This window comes from Petromyzon marinus, chromosome 13, assembly GCF_048934315.1.
Source record: "Petromyzon marinus isolate PM22_M1 ecotype Great Lakes invasive population chromosome 13, UKy_Petmar_22M1.pri1.0, whole genome shotgun sequence".
Taxonomy (NCBI): Eukaryota; Metazoa; Chordata; class Hyperoartia; order Petromyzontiformes; family Petromyzontidae; genus Petromyzon; species Petromyzon marinus.
Window position 1 is genome coordinate 243728 of NC_133679.1, and position 14202 is coordinate 257929.

Sequence of the window (14202 nt, forward strand, 5' to 3'; positions counted from 1 at the left end):
GACGTTTCGGCCACAACACAAGCGGCCTTCATCAGGTGAAGGGACGAGACTGTCTCGTAGGACAGCACTGGAGTGAAAGAGCCACGTTCAGATCACGGCCTTTAAGCTGTGTGAGAGGAACAAAGCGCCCTCAACTTTAGCACCACGGATAGCTACGGGCCCCGTTCAGACGGACGAGTTCGTCCATGGTCGGAACAGAGTGCTAAAGTTGAGGGCGCTTTGTTCCTCTCACACAGCTTAAAGGCCGTGATCTGAACGTGGCTCTTTCACTCCAGCGCTGTCCTACGAGACAGTCTCGTCCCTTCACCTGATGAAGGCCGCTTGTGTTGTGGCCGAAACGTCGTGAGAATATTATTGTGTTATTTTATTTTATCAATTTATTATTTTATTCTCATTCTACGTGACTTTACCGAAAGAACCAAAGAAGATGAATATATTTTTTATTTTCGTGTGGTTTTCACACCTAATGATGCTTGCTTGTGTTGCAGTCGAAACGTCGTGAGAATTTTATTGTTTTATATTTTTATTATTTTATTGTGTCCCTTCTACGTGACTTTACCGAAAGAACCAAGAATATGAATTCCTGCAGTCACGAAAGCTTTAAATCAAAATTTTACACGGGGGATTTTGTCTTTATCGTGTGTGGGTGGGGACTGCGTAGCGATTCGCGCGCTGCGCTACGAACCCGGCCACCCGAGTTCGATTCCTGCTCACGGCCACCACCGGTGACGATTATTTTAACCGGTCCTGGGCCTCCCCTAGGTCGACTCAGCCTCAAACGAGTAACTGCTGTGGTGTGTGAACATCGCCACTGGGGAGACAAAGGCGGCCGGGCGTGGTGGATCCAAGTCTCGGGCGAAGCCGGGTAGTACAGCTCGTGAACCATATAGCAGTGTGCCAACTCTCTCCTGAACCCGTGATGCCGTGACGAGCACGCCCCTACATTGCTTGGTGTCTATCTCCTGAACAAGTCGCTCGCTGCCGCCACGCGCTGTGGGGATGAAGAACCGCACGTTGGGTTCAGTCGCCGAGGGCGCCGAGGGGGCGGGGCTTATGGGGTTGGGGGGCGGGGTTAGCACGGAGTAGGAGGGACTATATACGATGGGTGGGGGCTGACAGTGGGGGGGGGGGGGGGGCTGGAGGATGACGTCATAAAGGGGCGGGATCGGAGTGAGAGGGGCGGGGGTCAGGGGTCGCGGCATGGACGGCGAGAAGGCGCTGGAGGTCTACGGTAAATCGCCTGGCGGTGACCTCCACCACACACAACCACATTTTTCTACCACAACCACGCAACCACAACCACACTAACACAAACCACGCTACCACACTACCACAACCACACTTACACAAACTACACTAACACAAACCACGCTACCACACCTACACTACCACAACCACACTACTACAACCACGCTACCACACTACCACAACCACACTATCACACTACCACAACTACACTACCACAACCATGCTACCACACAACCACACTACCACAACCACACTACTACAACCACGATTCCACACTACCACAACTACACTATCACAGTACCACACTACCACAACCACACTACCACACAACACAAAAACAACCGCCATTCACCACCAAGTGCCGGTGATGTTATCACGGCGCCTGTGCCAGGCGGTGTGTGCTTCGAGACAACGTGAATAGTCTAACGCCGCCTAAAGGTGATGGGCACGGGGTAGACCAAGCAGGCGCCATGGGTTGACTGAGATGACTGAGATGATCGCCAGATGCGCCACCAGCTGTTCCCCGACTGTGCCAACTCGCTGCATTTTAGTCGCCCGTCGATCGTTCGTTGTTGTGAGCATCGCTCCTCTGCTCTGTTGTTGGAGGGCGACTGCCTCCAACTGACCAGTCGCGTCTTTGACGCGCCTTCACTGTCACCAACACACCACTGTCATGACACACCATCACCGGCATCTTCACTGTCACCATCATCGAGAGTCGCTGTCTCACTGTGCAAAAAGCACAAACTCGCGTTTAAATGCGTGACACTTCTTGGAAGGAGCAGTCCCTGCCTGGCTGCGGGTTCGAGCTCTCACAGCCAGGCTGCTCGGCCTCCTACCCCTGCCTCCTACCCCTGCCTCTCCGCCGCTATTCTTGCGTTGCCGCCTTCCATCCCCGCTGCCCGCGATCGCTGTGCCCCCTGGTGCAGGCGAACCCGGCCTGGCACACGATGGGTTGGCTGTGTTTGGGGCAGTATTGATTCTCGAAGCAAAAAGAGAAACGTGGCCACAGACAAGGGGCAGCGTGTCCCAATGAGAAGCAGCGGCACGCAGATGTAAAGTGACGCACGCCAGATAAGTCGCCCTTCACGATACACAACCAGCCACGAGTCGCTTAAGCACCTACACGAACCCTGACGAGCCACCCAGCCACTACTACTTGCCCCCCTCCCACTGACCATTACCCTGCTAGTTTTATTTGGAAAGATGGTTTCTACCGTTGACCGCAGGCATATCAGATTATGGGAGAGAAAACTGCAATATCACATCGCGTTGTGCACAGCTTTCTGGTTCGTATAATGAAGAGTTGGGTGACAGGTTCGGTGTAAGATTGAGGGAATGGTGTCTGCATATGTGGACTTAAAATTGTAGAGATTTTCTTTGAGGGAAACTTAAGTGAAGATGTTTTAACTCTTAATCGGGTTCGAGAAAACAATATAACGAGTACATGTTTCATTCTGTAATTAGCTGTGAATTCACAAAGAAATAAACCATATGTGTAAAAGAACATAGACATCCACAATTATTATGGATCAACGAAGACACAAAAAAATAAGATTTTATGCATAGATTTTGCAGCCAACACGATCCACAATGTATTTTTTGTATTGGTCCACAGAATTATCTGACCAAATTCATGTTCGAACACCCTGACCCTCCACCACCAGAATTCTGCCCAAATAATTTATGTGACCGAAACCAAAAATAATTTATAAAATTTTCATTTTAAGTTTGAACGACGATTGGATGTCTGCATTGTGAATGTAAGGCTGGAGTGGTAATAGATGAATAGAGGCCTACTTAGCAGTGAGATCCGTGTGCCCCTGACACGCTCCTGCAGACGTCATCCGCACCATCCAAGACCCCGAGAAGCCGAGCTCGCTGGAGGAGCTGGGCGTGGTGAGCGAGGGCTGTGTGGAGGTGCAGGCCCTCACGGAGGCGCGGCGCGGGGAGGACGAGGAGGAGCATCTGGTCGTCATCCGCTTCACGCCAACCGTCCCGCACTGCTCACTCGCCACACTCATAGGTACGGAAAGCAAACGCAGTCCTAGGACCAGCAGGGTTGCGTGCACGTGACCACCAGCCCCTGCAGATAGGACGTCCCTTGAGAGGCCTCGCTACTCTGCGAGCCCCTGGCTCCTGTAGTTCTTTTGTATTGTTGTCAATCTGGCTGCGTGGAACTGACGAAACACTTGCAATCATCAGCTTGGGAATTTATTTTTGAATCAACTCCCAAGCTCTAACGGGAGATTTTTTTTTTCAGTTGAATTCTGGTTGGGAATCAACTCGGGCCATCATCACTGGAGTTGATAAACACTTACAGTGAGGGAAAAAAGTATTTGATCCCCTACTCTTTTGTTCTATTCGGTAAAGTCACGTAGGTAAAAAATAAAACAACAAAAATCACGACGTTTCGGCCACAACACAAGTGGCCTTCATCAGGTGAAGGGACCGTACTGTCACGAGGACAGCATTGAATGAAGACAGTCAAGCCCAGGTCGCGTCCTTTAAGCTGTGTGGGAGGAAACAAAACGCTTTGACAAAGGAATTAGCATAAAATGCTCATGGAGTACCGGCACCGGGGGGGGGGGGGGGGGGGGGGGAGTTTACAAATGTACAAAAGTTGGTGTGAAGGGAAACGCTTTGACAAAGGAATTAGCATAAAATGCTCATGGAGTACCGGCACGGGGGAGGGGAGTTTACAAATGTACAAATGTTGGTGTGAAGGGAAATAACCATAAAGCAACGTAAAGGACCGCCACGGGGGAAGGGGGAGGGGAGTTTATAAACGTTGGTGTGAAGAGAAATAAGCTGCTGTGAAAGTTTGGTATGGTCAAAGACGTTGTACTGTCCCCCGACGATATCCTTGTCAGCTTCGATGTGGTCTCTCTGTTCACCAAGGTCCCAGTACCTGATACCATTGAAATAATTGAAAATTTGGTACAACATGGACTAGACCCCGATACACCTGCACTGGTTAGGCACTGCCTCACCAATACCTACTTTACTTGGAATGGCACCTTCTACAAACAAAATGAGGGTACCCCCATGGGTTCTCCCTTATCACCAGTGATAGCCAATGTTTTCATGGAGAAATTTGAATCGGACGCCATCCAGACTTCCACCCTCAGACCTTCCCTGTGGAAGAGATATGTAGACGACACTTTCGTCATTTGGCCACATGGCCTCCCAGCTTTGAACCTTTTCCTACACCACATAAATTCCAGACATCCCGCCATCAAATTCACCATGGAAGTGGAGAAAGATGGCAAGCTGCCATTCTTGGATGTTCTGTTTGAGAGGAGACCTGATGGCTCATTGGGACATTCTGTCTACAGGAAATCCACCCACACAGATTCCTACTTGAAACCTGATTCCCACCACCACCCAGCTGAAAATAATTCTCTCATCAAAACGTTATACCACAGGGCTCATTGCATTTCGGACCAACACCACCTGACCAGTGAATTAAAACATGTACACCTGGCCCTTAAGAGAAACGGATAGTCTGACCGTACCATCCGCCAAGCTGTTTCTCCCTCCATACAGAAACAACCACTTGATACTCCGATCAAAACCATCACACTACCATATATAGCAGGCGTTACTAAAAAGATCTCCAAAATTCTAAACAAACACAAGATCCTGGTCCGGTTCAATACAGTACACAAAATCCGTGACCTGATCCCATCCGTGAAGGATGTCATTCCTGACTTACAGTACCCGGGGTTTACAAATTGAGCTGCACCTATGGTGATTGCTATATCAGGGAGACGAAACGACATGTCTCTGACCGAATTCGCGAGCACAAATCAGATTTGAAACACGGCAGAACACATTCTTCTGCCGTAGCTGACCACTGTTACAACGCTGTGGGTGATCACGATATAGTTTTCTCCGATACCAGGGTCCTTTGCAAACTCACAGGTTATCATCAAAGATGTATCCACGAGGCAATTCAGATTTACAAACACATACAATTTCAACCGAGAAGATGGTTTCAAATTAAGCAATCATTGAAAATTTGTTCTAAATCATACCAAACATTAAACTAATTTTCAATGGTACAGTATATTTATCCAAGTAGTGATATACAAAACTTTCACAGCAGCTTATTTCTCTTCACACCAACGTTTGTAAACTCCCCTCCCCCCCCTCGTGCCGGTACTCCATGAGCATTTTATGCTAATTCCTTTGTCAAAGCGTTTCCTTTCACACCAACTTTTGTACATTTGTAAACTCCCCTCCCCCTCCCCCCGTATCCGTACTCTATGAGCATTTTATGCTAATTCCTTTGTCAAAGCGTTTCCCTTCAAACCAACTTTTGTACATTTGTAAACTCCCCTCCCCCGTGTCGGTACTCCATGAGCATTTTATGCTAATTCCTTTGTCAAAGCGTTTTGTTTCCTCCCACACAGTTTAAAGGACGCGACCTGGGCTTGACTGTCTTCATTCCAACGCTGTCCTCGTGACAGTACAGTCCCTTCACCTGATGAAGGCCACTTGTGTTGTGGCCGAAACGTCGTGATTTTTGTTGTTTCATTTTTTACCTACGTGACTTTACTGAATAGAACCAAAGAGTATGGATCCTTGCAGTCACGAAAGCTTCAAATCTAGTATTTGATCCCCTGCTGATTTTGTACGTTTGCCCACTGACAAAGAAATGATCAGTCTATAATTTTAATGGTAGGTTTATTTGAACAGTGAGAGACAGAATAACAAAATCCAGAAAAACGCATGTCAAAAATGTTATACATTGATTTGCATTATAATGAGGGAAATAAGTATTTGACCCCCTCTCAATCAGACAGATTTCTGGCTCCCAGGTATCTTTTATACAGGTAATGAGCTGAGATTAGGAGCACACTCTTAAAGGGAGTGCTCTTAATTTCAGCTTGTTAGCTGTATAAAAGACACCTGTCCACAGAAGCAATCAATCAATCAGATTCCAAACTCTCCACCATGGCCAAGACCAAAGAGCTCTCCAAGGATGTCAGGGACAGGATTGTAGACCTACACAAGGCTGGAATGGGCTACAAGACCATTGCCAAGCAGCTTCGTGAGAAGGTGACAACAGTTGGTGCGATTATTCGCAAATGGAAGTAACACAAATGAACTGTCAATCTCCCTCGGCCTGGGGCTCCATAGAAGATCTCACCTCGTGGAGTTGCAATGATCATGAGGACGGTGAGGAATCGGCCCAGAACTACACGGGAAGATATTGTCAATGATCTCAAGGCAGCTGGGACCATAGTCACCAAGAAAACAATTGGTAACACACTACGCCGTGAAGGACTGAAATCCTGCAGCGCCCGTAAGGTCCCCCCTGCTCAAGAAAGCACATATGTATGCCCGTCTGAAGTTTGCCAATGAACATCTGAATGATTCAGAGGACAACAAAAGTGTTGTGGTCAGATGAGACCAAAATGGAGCTCTTTGGCATCAACTCAACTCGCCGTGTTTGGAGGAGGAGGAATGTGCCTATGACCTTAAGAACACCATCCCCACCGTCAAACATAGAGGTGAAAACATTATGCTTTGGGGGTGTTTTTCTGCTAAGGGGACAGGACAACTTTACCGCATCAAAGGGACGATGGACGGGGCCATGTACCGTCAAATCTTGGGTGAGAACCTCCTTCCCTCAGCCAGGGCATTGAAAATGGGTCGTGGATGGGTTTTCCAGCATGACAATGACCCAAAACACATGGCCAAGGCAACAAAGGAGTGGCTCAAGAAGAAGCACATTAAGGTCCTGGAGTGGCCTAGCCAGTCTCCAGACCTTAATCCCATAGAAAATCTGTGGAGGGAGCTGAAGGTTCGAGTTGCCAAACGTCAGCCTCGAAACCTTAATGACTTGGAGAAGATCTGCAAAGAGGAGTGGGACAAAATCCCTCCTGAGATGTGTGCAAATCTGGTGGCCAACTACAAGAAACGTCTGACCTCTGTGATTGCCAACAAGTACTAAGTCATGTTTTGCAGAGGGGTCAAATACTTATTTCCCTCATTAAAATGCAAAGCAATTTATAAAAATTTTGACATGCGTTTTTCTGGATATAGTTGTTATTCTGTCTCTCACTGTTCAAATAAACCTACCATTAAAATTATAGACTGATATTTTCTTTGTCAGTGGGCAAACGTACAAAATCAGCAGGGGATCAAATACTTTTTTTCCTCACTGTATACTACTCGAGATTGCACTGTAGATGGAATGGCCCCTGCCACACAAATGTGGAATTTCTACCACTGGTTAAGGGCTACCAACAGAGGTGAGTGTTGCCACACTAATTGGAGCAGGGAGACGCTCAGCTTAATTTCAAACACGGGGAACACCGGCCTCGTCTTGTGGGTGACCTGACACGACCTTTGATTCCCACTTGATAGAGGGTGTTGTGGTTCTATTTCTGGGCTGTGGCAGGAATAAAGCCTCCTGAACCCCTACGGACTGAGAATAAGTTTTCCCCTTTTTTCTGGCAACAAAACAGGTGTTAAGACGTTAAAACACCAAACTAAAACTTTTTACAAGGAATCATGTCTGCATTAACCACATATACTCGTGGTCAGAATGCAAACAAAAACACTCTGATAGTATATGCATTGTCTTTGAAACCGATTGGTCCACACCAGAGACAGCTTTCTTTCGAGCCTAGTCTCAAACGGTGTAAGGCCAGAGGACGACAAAAGGTGTACTTTTACGTAGTATATGTGGTGAATGGAGACGTGATTCCTTGTAAAAGGTTTCATTTTGGTGTTTTAACATCTTAACACCTATTTTGTTGACGTAAAAAAGGGGAAAACCGATTCTCATATTTTGGTACGGGCAAAGGTGGTCCCATGATGTACCCTACGGACTGTTTCACTCACAAGCAAACTCATTTTGCACAGTCCACACCACAAGTTAGCTACCACGAGGGTCTACAGTCTCATAATTCTCAGTGAATGAGTGAGTGAATTGGCATGCACTTTGTGAAACATCGACCAGACTAGAACCGCTCAAATGCTCCGTAAGTTTCAAAATGTAAATTGTTGCCATGATATCGTTAGGGTAGGTATCTCATGCACGATGAAGGGGGTTCACTGTGCACTCATGAAGGGTGGAGCCGGTGCTGTTCTGAACGTACAGCGATGCAGTATCACATATAGAACCAGAACGCATGTCGTCACTTTTTAATTATCACTAGCAGTTACACAACATAACACCAGCAGTGCATGCTTCTTATACAAGTGAAACACAATTTTTACAATGGTAACCTAACTTATAGGAATATTGTGATCCAGCCTAAAATCCATGCGGGTGAGTGAAGAAAGTCCTCCCTTGTGGGAGGTCACCAATGGTCATCAATTAGAGAGACTGGTCCCACCATGAAAATGTCAAATTTCTACCCAGGACTACCAACAGAGCAGGGAGACCCTTTGATTTGAACCCAGATACTTTACTATTTATGTTAAAGTGGGTTGCATTGACACAAAGCACTGTTCAGAAGTGAATCTTCAGGTTTATTGACAAAGGGACACCACTTAAATATCTTTCACAGATTGAACCCAGCTTGAGCTTGGAGCAGCACCTGGGCTGAAATTGCTGTAATTTCTTTAGCTGAGCAGGTACTCTGCAAAAACTGTGATAACTGCATCCTTATGCGGAAAAATCACAGCATGTAACTTGTAGATTATACCAAGCGATGTTATTCATATACATTTGTAGCATGGAATCTTCCTGTAGTCCGTAATATTGTGGACCACTCGAAGGTGTTTCCATTGATTTTGTTTAACCAGGTGAGAGCATAAAGAGACAAGGATTGTCTTATTGGCAAGTGTGACCTCAGTTAGCAAGCATGTTCGGCAGTGTGCTCATAGTCTGCAGTCACATTCTAAGCACTATTCAGGAAACCTGTCGGTCACAGCGAGAGGCTTCATAACTCCCATTTCATTGTCAGCGAACTGATGTCAGTAACAGAAAATATTTTTTTCCTTAACTTATCGTGTCATGTCGCTGACGCATCCGCCAAGTGAGGTTGATCACCATCAACACAGCTTAAGAGGTCCACAATGCACCGACACTACATTAGTTACCATCATTGTATTCCTTTTCGCTGCGCGAAAGACTGCATCAGAGGTGAGTTAGGTCGTAATGGACGGCAGCCACTGTGCGCTTCGGAGCGCGACACTTTAGGCAGTTTTGGGTGCAGCCAAAAACTCGATCTCGAAACTTCTGGTTGCCCAAGCCGATGATGTAGGGGCTCAGGGAAGCGTACATGGTGGAGAGAATGCGGACAGCTTGCACCAACTGGGGGTTCACTTGGGCCGGATTGCTTGTGGCGAACACGATGCTGGTGGCATGGCTGCCCCAGCTGAACAAGAAGACGCAGACCAGGGCGGTGAGCAGCTTCACAGCTCGCACCTCCTGACAGAACGGCCGGCTCGTGGCCCAGCCGCCCTGCTGCCACTGCACTTTGGTGGCACGCAGGAAGCAGATGGTCCTCACGTTGGTGACCACCATCAAAACCGTGGGCAAAACCTCCAGAAAGATCAGCAGGATGGTGGACATGGAGTATCTAACGTAGTAGCTGGAGGGTTCTATGATGCACTGGCACCAGGGCACGCTGCCGTTGCCGTCAAACGGTATCGTGAACTGGAGCAGCGGGTGCAGCAGCGCGCCAAGCAATGCGGACACAGAACCGATAGCCGCGGCGCAGCGTCGCTGCTCCATCATGCGGCCCAGGACGGCGTTCACGCCGAAGGGGCTGCGCACCTTGGCGAGGCGGAACACGCTGACGAGCAGCGTGATCCAGATGGCCAGCACCTCGGTGAAGCGGACGGTGAAGTAGTAGAGCGGGCAGCCGGCGCGCGTGAGCAGGCACGTTCCCGTCGCCTCCGACAGGGAGGTGCCGAGGCGCAGGAGGTTGTTGATGAGGTTGCACGTGGCGAGCAGCACGAAGAGCAGGTCGGCTGTGGGTAGCTTGGAGAGGTTCTGCAGAGTCACTACCATGACGGTCGTGTTACCCAACAAACCACCCAGTGCCAACAGCCCGTAGAAAAGGAAGTTCCTGAACTGCAGTGGCAGCATGTTGCTGTGTGGACCGTATGGCCAGAGAGCTCCTGACAGCGAGGGCTGCACAGACGTCAACTCCGGGACACGGTGCGTCTGTCATGCGCCACCTGACGTCGCGTGGTATCAGAAGCTACGGTCTATTTAACGGTCTCAAGGTGACACCTCCGTAACTGCTGTGTTCGCAAAAAACAACCATGTTAAAAACACTGTAATACGAGATCTAATTTATGGACAAAACCGCACGTAAGAGATGTTTTTAATAAAAGTACACGGGGTAACAGCGTGTGGACGCTAAATAAGCTGTGTACGCATTTGCGAGCTGGAAATGGGGGTTTTGTTAGGTTGTGTGTTTTGGAAATAATAAATAACTCTATCGTCAGTCCCGAGCTGTGGGCTTGCAGTTAACTGCCACAGTGTTCCCCCCATCAAGGCCCCGATAACCTTTCTCTCTTTAAATATAAGATTCTCTTGGTAACCAACATGACTGGAGGCAGACTTGGCCATTTGTCCACCGTGCGCACCTGACCTGGTGTGAATCCATCAGGTCGGTGCATCTCGGGTTATAAACTGGCCAGTGCTTTAGCCAGCGGATATTATTGCTCACATAAGCATCGAGCAATGGCACTAGCAACATCACAACTTCAGGCTAAATACAAACCCAAGCCTTGTGCACGTGGGCAGAACAAGAGATCACAAAGGGTTGCGCCCATGACACATCTCTACAACCACCGTTTTGACGTTTTGAGCTCATCCCAAGAGTCAGAGATTTGCGAGTGGCAACCGTCGTTTGTGGTTCGTCAACCTTGCCGGTTGGATTGTCCATGGCTCTTGGAGCATTCACAAAGATACTGAGGGCACCACGAAGAGCCTCAAGGAGGAGGAGTGTTCTTCTCCAGATTCATGAATGACTACCTTAAGATGTGGTAATCCGGGCTACAGCGATTAGTGGTGCAAAGTACATTGCAGCGAGAGCACTTACATTGGAAATTCACACCAAATAAAGAACATCTGGCCGGGTTGCAGTATTCAGAGCAACTTGACTCGCAATCGGAGGGTTTCTACACTCACACTGAGAAACGGCTACAGCTGGTAAAGTGGTGCCAGCTGTGCTTATGGGTGTTACATGGGATGGTGGCATTCGGCATTGCATGGAAGAGTTTTATTGTGTTAAACTCCTCTTGCTAGACGTACAATGTGACCGTAAATGTGACCGCATTTAAATGCTGCCGGACGTGCCGAGGAGTATGCAGTCCTAATTCTGTAGCGTGAGCTGCATGTGGCTGTGTAGTGTATGGCAATGTCCCAGCATGTCTTGTGGAGCAGGAGGGTGTGGCAAGGATCTTGGTGGGCATGCAGTGGCTCGATTATTTGGGGGCTGAGAAATTGAGCTGCGTGAATTGTGCGGTGGAATCTATAATGGCAAGTGGCTGCTGAGGGTGTATGTGGTGGCAACGTCAAGTGTTCTCCTTCTCAGGATGATTTTCATCAGGGCTATTACAAAAAGGTGCATGTCTATTTATAACAACGTTCAAGACAATGTAAATCGCACACCCAGGACAAACTGGTCAAAATTGCATGACAAATAATGCACACATGCCCATCAAATCTCATAGCTGTGCATGTACTGCTTGACATTATTTAATAATGTGTATGCAGTGTGATTGTGTTTTTACGTAAAAGACTTTGCGACATATCATTGTCTCGTGCTTACATGTGTGTGTTGTATTTTCAGGTCTCTGTTTACGCGTAAAGCTGGAAAGATGCTTACCGTTCAAACACAAGGTGGGGCTTCAGTGCAGACCCATCGACGTGTGAAGTGTCACCTGTGCTTAGACTCGCATGTGGAGCTAATCCTGGGAAATAATTCAACTTGGAATGTAATTGTTGCATACGTGTAGTTTAATGTTAAAGCACTATTGTAGTGTTTATAGATGTTGGAAGTCAACTGTGATGTTTATTATTTTTCCAGCTGGAGATCTACATTGCAAAGGGAACGCACGCCACAGAACACGAGAGTGAGTCCGATCTTCCCATGGGAAAGACGATAAGTTAACACGTTCCTATCGCGGAACTCCTATCCACACTGAGGAATGCACAAATCTCCAAATGAAAAGAATGCTCTATTAAGTATTTGACGCACTCAGCTTTGGATGCGCTACTGTAGGCTCCGGTGGAACGAGTAAATCCTGTGTCCCCTTGTGGTCTCTGCGCAGTCAACAAACAGATCAACGACAAGGAGCGGATCGCAGCCGCCATGGAGAACCCCAACCTGCGTGAAATTGTGGAGAACTGCGTGAAGGATCTCGATGAGTGAGCCGTGTCGTGCAGCATCAGCACAAATGCCCCCCGCGAGCAGCGCCGTTGGCTACAACCGTGATTTGCTTGTGGCCCGGATGGCGCTGTGGGACCGTTCACGTGGAATGGATCGTTTGCCCAATGCAGGATTGTTTATCGCGCTGCACGGGCTGCGCTTCTCTTGCGCAATGTAACGCACAGCGGCGCTACTGCAGTCAAAAAGCATCCAGGCAACCCAAATGGATGTGTTTTTCATGAAGGTGGGGAAGCTCTGAGCCAGTTATGGGAATTCCACATTCCTGTGGTGAGGACCAGTCTCCTCATAATCACTGTTAACTCCAAAAGAGTGGTACTCATTTAATCAACCCCGAAAGAATTTAACTTAAAACTATCCATACTCTTTGGTTCTTTCGGTAAAGTCACATAGGTAGAAAATTAATCGATCACGTTTCGATCGCAACACAAGCAATCGTCATCAGGTGGGACTTCAGCAAGAAAAAACTGCAGCAGCTTTTTGTTGCTTTTTCTACTTACGTGACTTGACCGAAAGAACCAAAGAGTATGGATTCCTGCAGTCACGAAAGCTTCATAATCAAGATTAAAACTATCCAATTGTCAACACTTTAGCCATAGCACCGCTTTGGTAAATTATAATATCACAGTGCCTCGTAATTGCGAGACAACACCTTGTGCTGGTGTGCTCTGTTTATGGAGTCTAAGATGTGTTTATTGGTGACTGGATAGCCCAGTAGTCGGTGTGCTCTGCACTGAACCAGGTCAATGGATGGACTCGCAGCTGTTGTGTGGAATTTCCTGCAGGGAATTACCAAGGTGTGGCACCTGCTGTGGACACTAAAGATCTATTGACATCCTATGGGAACACGTCACACTTGTGACGTGTATATGTGCGTGCCAGGGTAATGTTAAATTTAAGTTTAAAGACTGATTAGATGATACATTGTTGTACTCGAGGCAGTGAGGGTGGCGGTGATAGCTCATGTGTACAGCGTGGGCTTCTACACCACTGCCAATCGCAATCACATTGTAATAAGCAGGGCTACTTTTAATTTCAAATGTCACTAGGTTATTCGTAAGAAAAATGTTTTCAGATATACCTGTACAAGAGTCTGTTGTTTAAGCTGATTAGAAGATTTATCAGATCTCGGTGGATTTTAAAGTTAGTCTGCTGTTGTAACTATGCCCAACTCTTGCCTTAGCCAGGGTGATGATTGCAGGCCTGGTGATAATTCTAGAACTATCGAGAAGATTGTAAGAGGTTTCCTCTGTGGGTGCACTAGAGGTCTACATTTGCATTATGATACAACATTGGAGATTTTTACCTCCAAAGCTTGGCTTGCAGGTCAATGGAATAAATATTATGTTAATTTAAATACATACCAATGTGTTTTGGATTAAATTATGTTAATTTTACTATTTTTGAAAATATTACAAACTAGCCTTTTGCCTGTCCAAGGATGGGTGTATTGCAGTAAATCTGAAACTTGCAAGCGAAAAGCAGAACGCGACGTGATATTCATTGCATCAATGTGTGTGCAATATGTAAGGGCGTGGTGACAGACTTATTTCATGTAAAGGTTATAATCCCTTGTTCA

General features: G+C 47.3%; 2 protein-coding genes across 2 annotated transcripts; one reads left to right on the forward strand and one right to left on the reverse strand.

Annotated features, from left to right (window-relative positions):
* Positions 1-1133: 1133 nt before the first annotated feature.
* CIAO2A (cytosolic iron-sulfur assembly component 2A) lies at positions 1134-14202 on the forward strand. The gene is made up of 5 exons (XM_032953738.2): positions 1134-1231; positions 3089-3274; positions 12027-12076; positions 12264-12309; positions 12508-14202. Exons 1-5 carry the CDS (start codon positions 1201-1203, stop codon positions 12606-12608), a joined length of 414 nt encoding a protein of 137 aa, XP_032809629.2. The 5' UTR covers positions 1134-1200; the 3' UTR covers positions 12609-14202.
* LOC142924406 (olfactory receptor class A-like protein 4) lies at positions 8410-12051 on the reverse strand. The gene has a single exon (XM_076066746.1). The coding sequence runs from the start codon at positions 10307-10309 to the stop codon at positions 9353-9355; it is 957 nt and encodes a 318-aa protein (XP_075922861.1). The 5' UTR covers positions 10310-12051; the 3' UTR covers positions 8410-9352.

What these genes read in the sequence shown, in the direction of transcription:
- CIAO2A (XM_032953738.2), top strand. Translation starts at nt 1,201, where the DNA reads ATGGACGGCGAGAAGGCGCTGGAGGTCTACG. An exon ending in GAAGGCGCTGGAGGTCTACG is followed by an intron (nt 1,232 to 3,088) that starts GTAAATCGCCTG and finishes ACGCTCCTGCAG; the next exon opens with ACGTCATCCGCACCATCCAA. An exon ending in GCACGCCACAGAACACGAGA is followed by an intron (nt 12,310 to 12,507) that starts GTGAGTCCGATC and finishes GTCTCTGCGCAG; the next exon opens with TCAACAAACAGATCAACGAC.
- LOC142924406 (XM_076066746.1), bottom strand. Translation starts at nt 10,309, where the DNA reads ATGCTGCCACTGCAGTTCAGGAACTTCCTTTTCTACGGGCTGTTGGCA.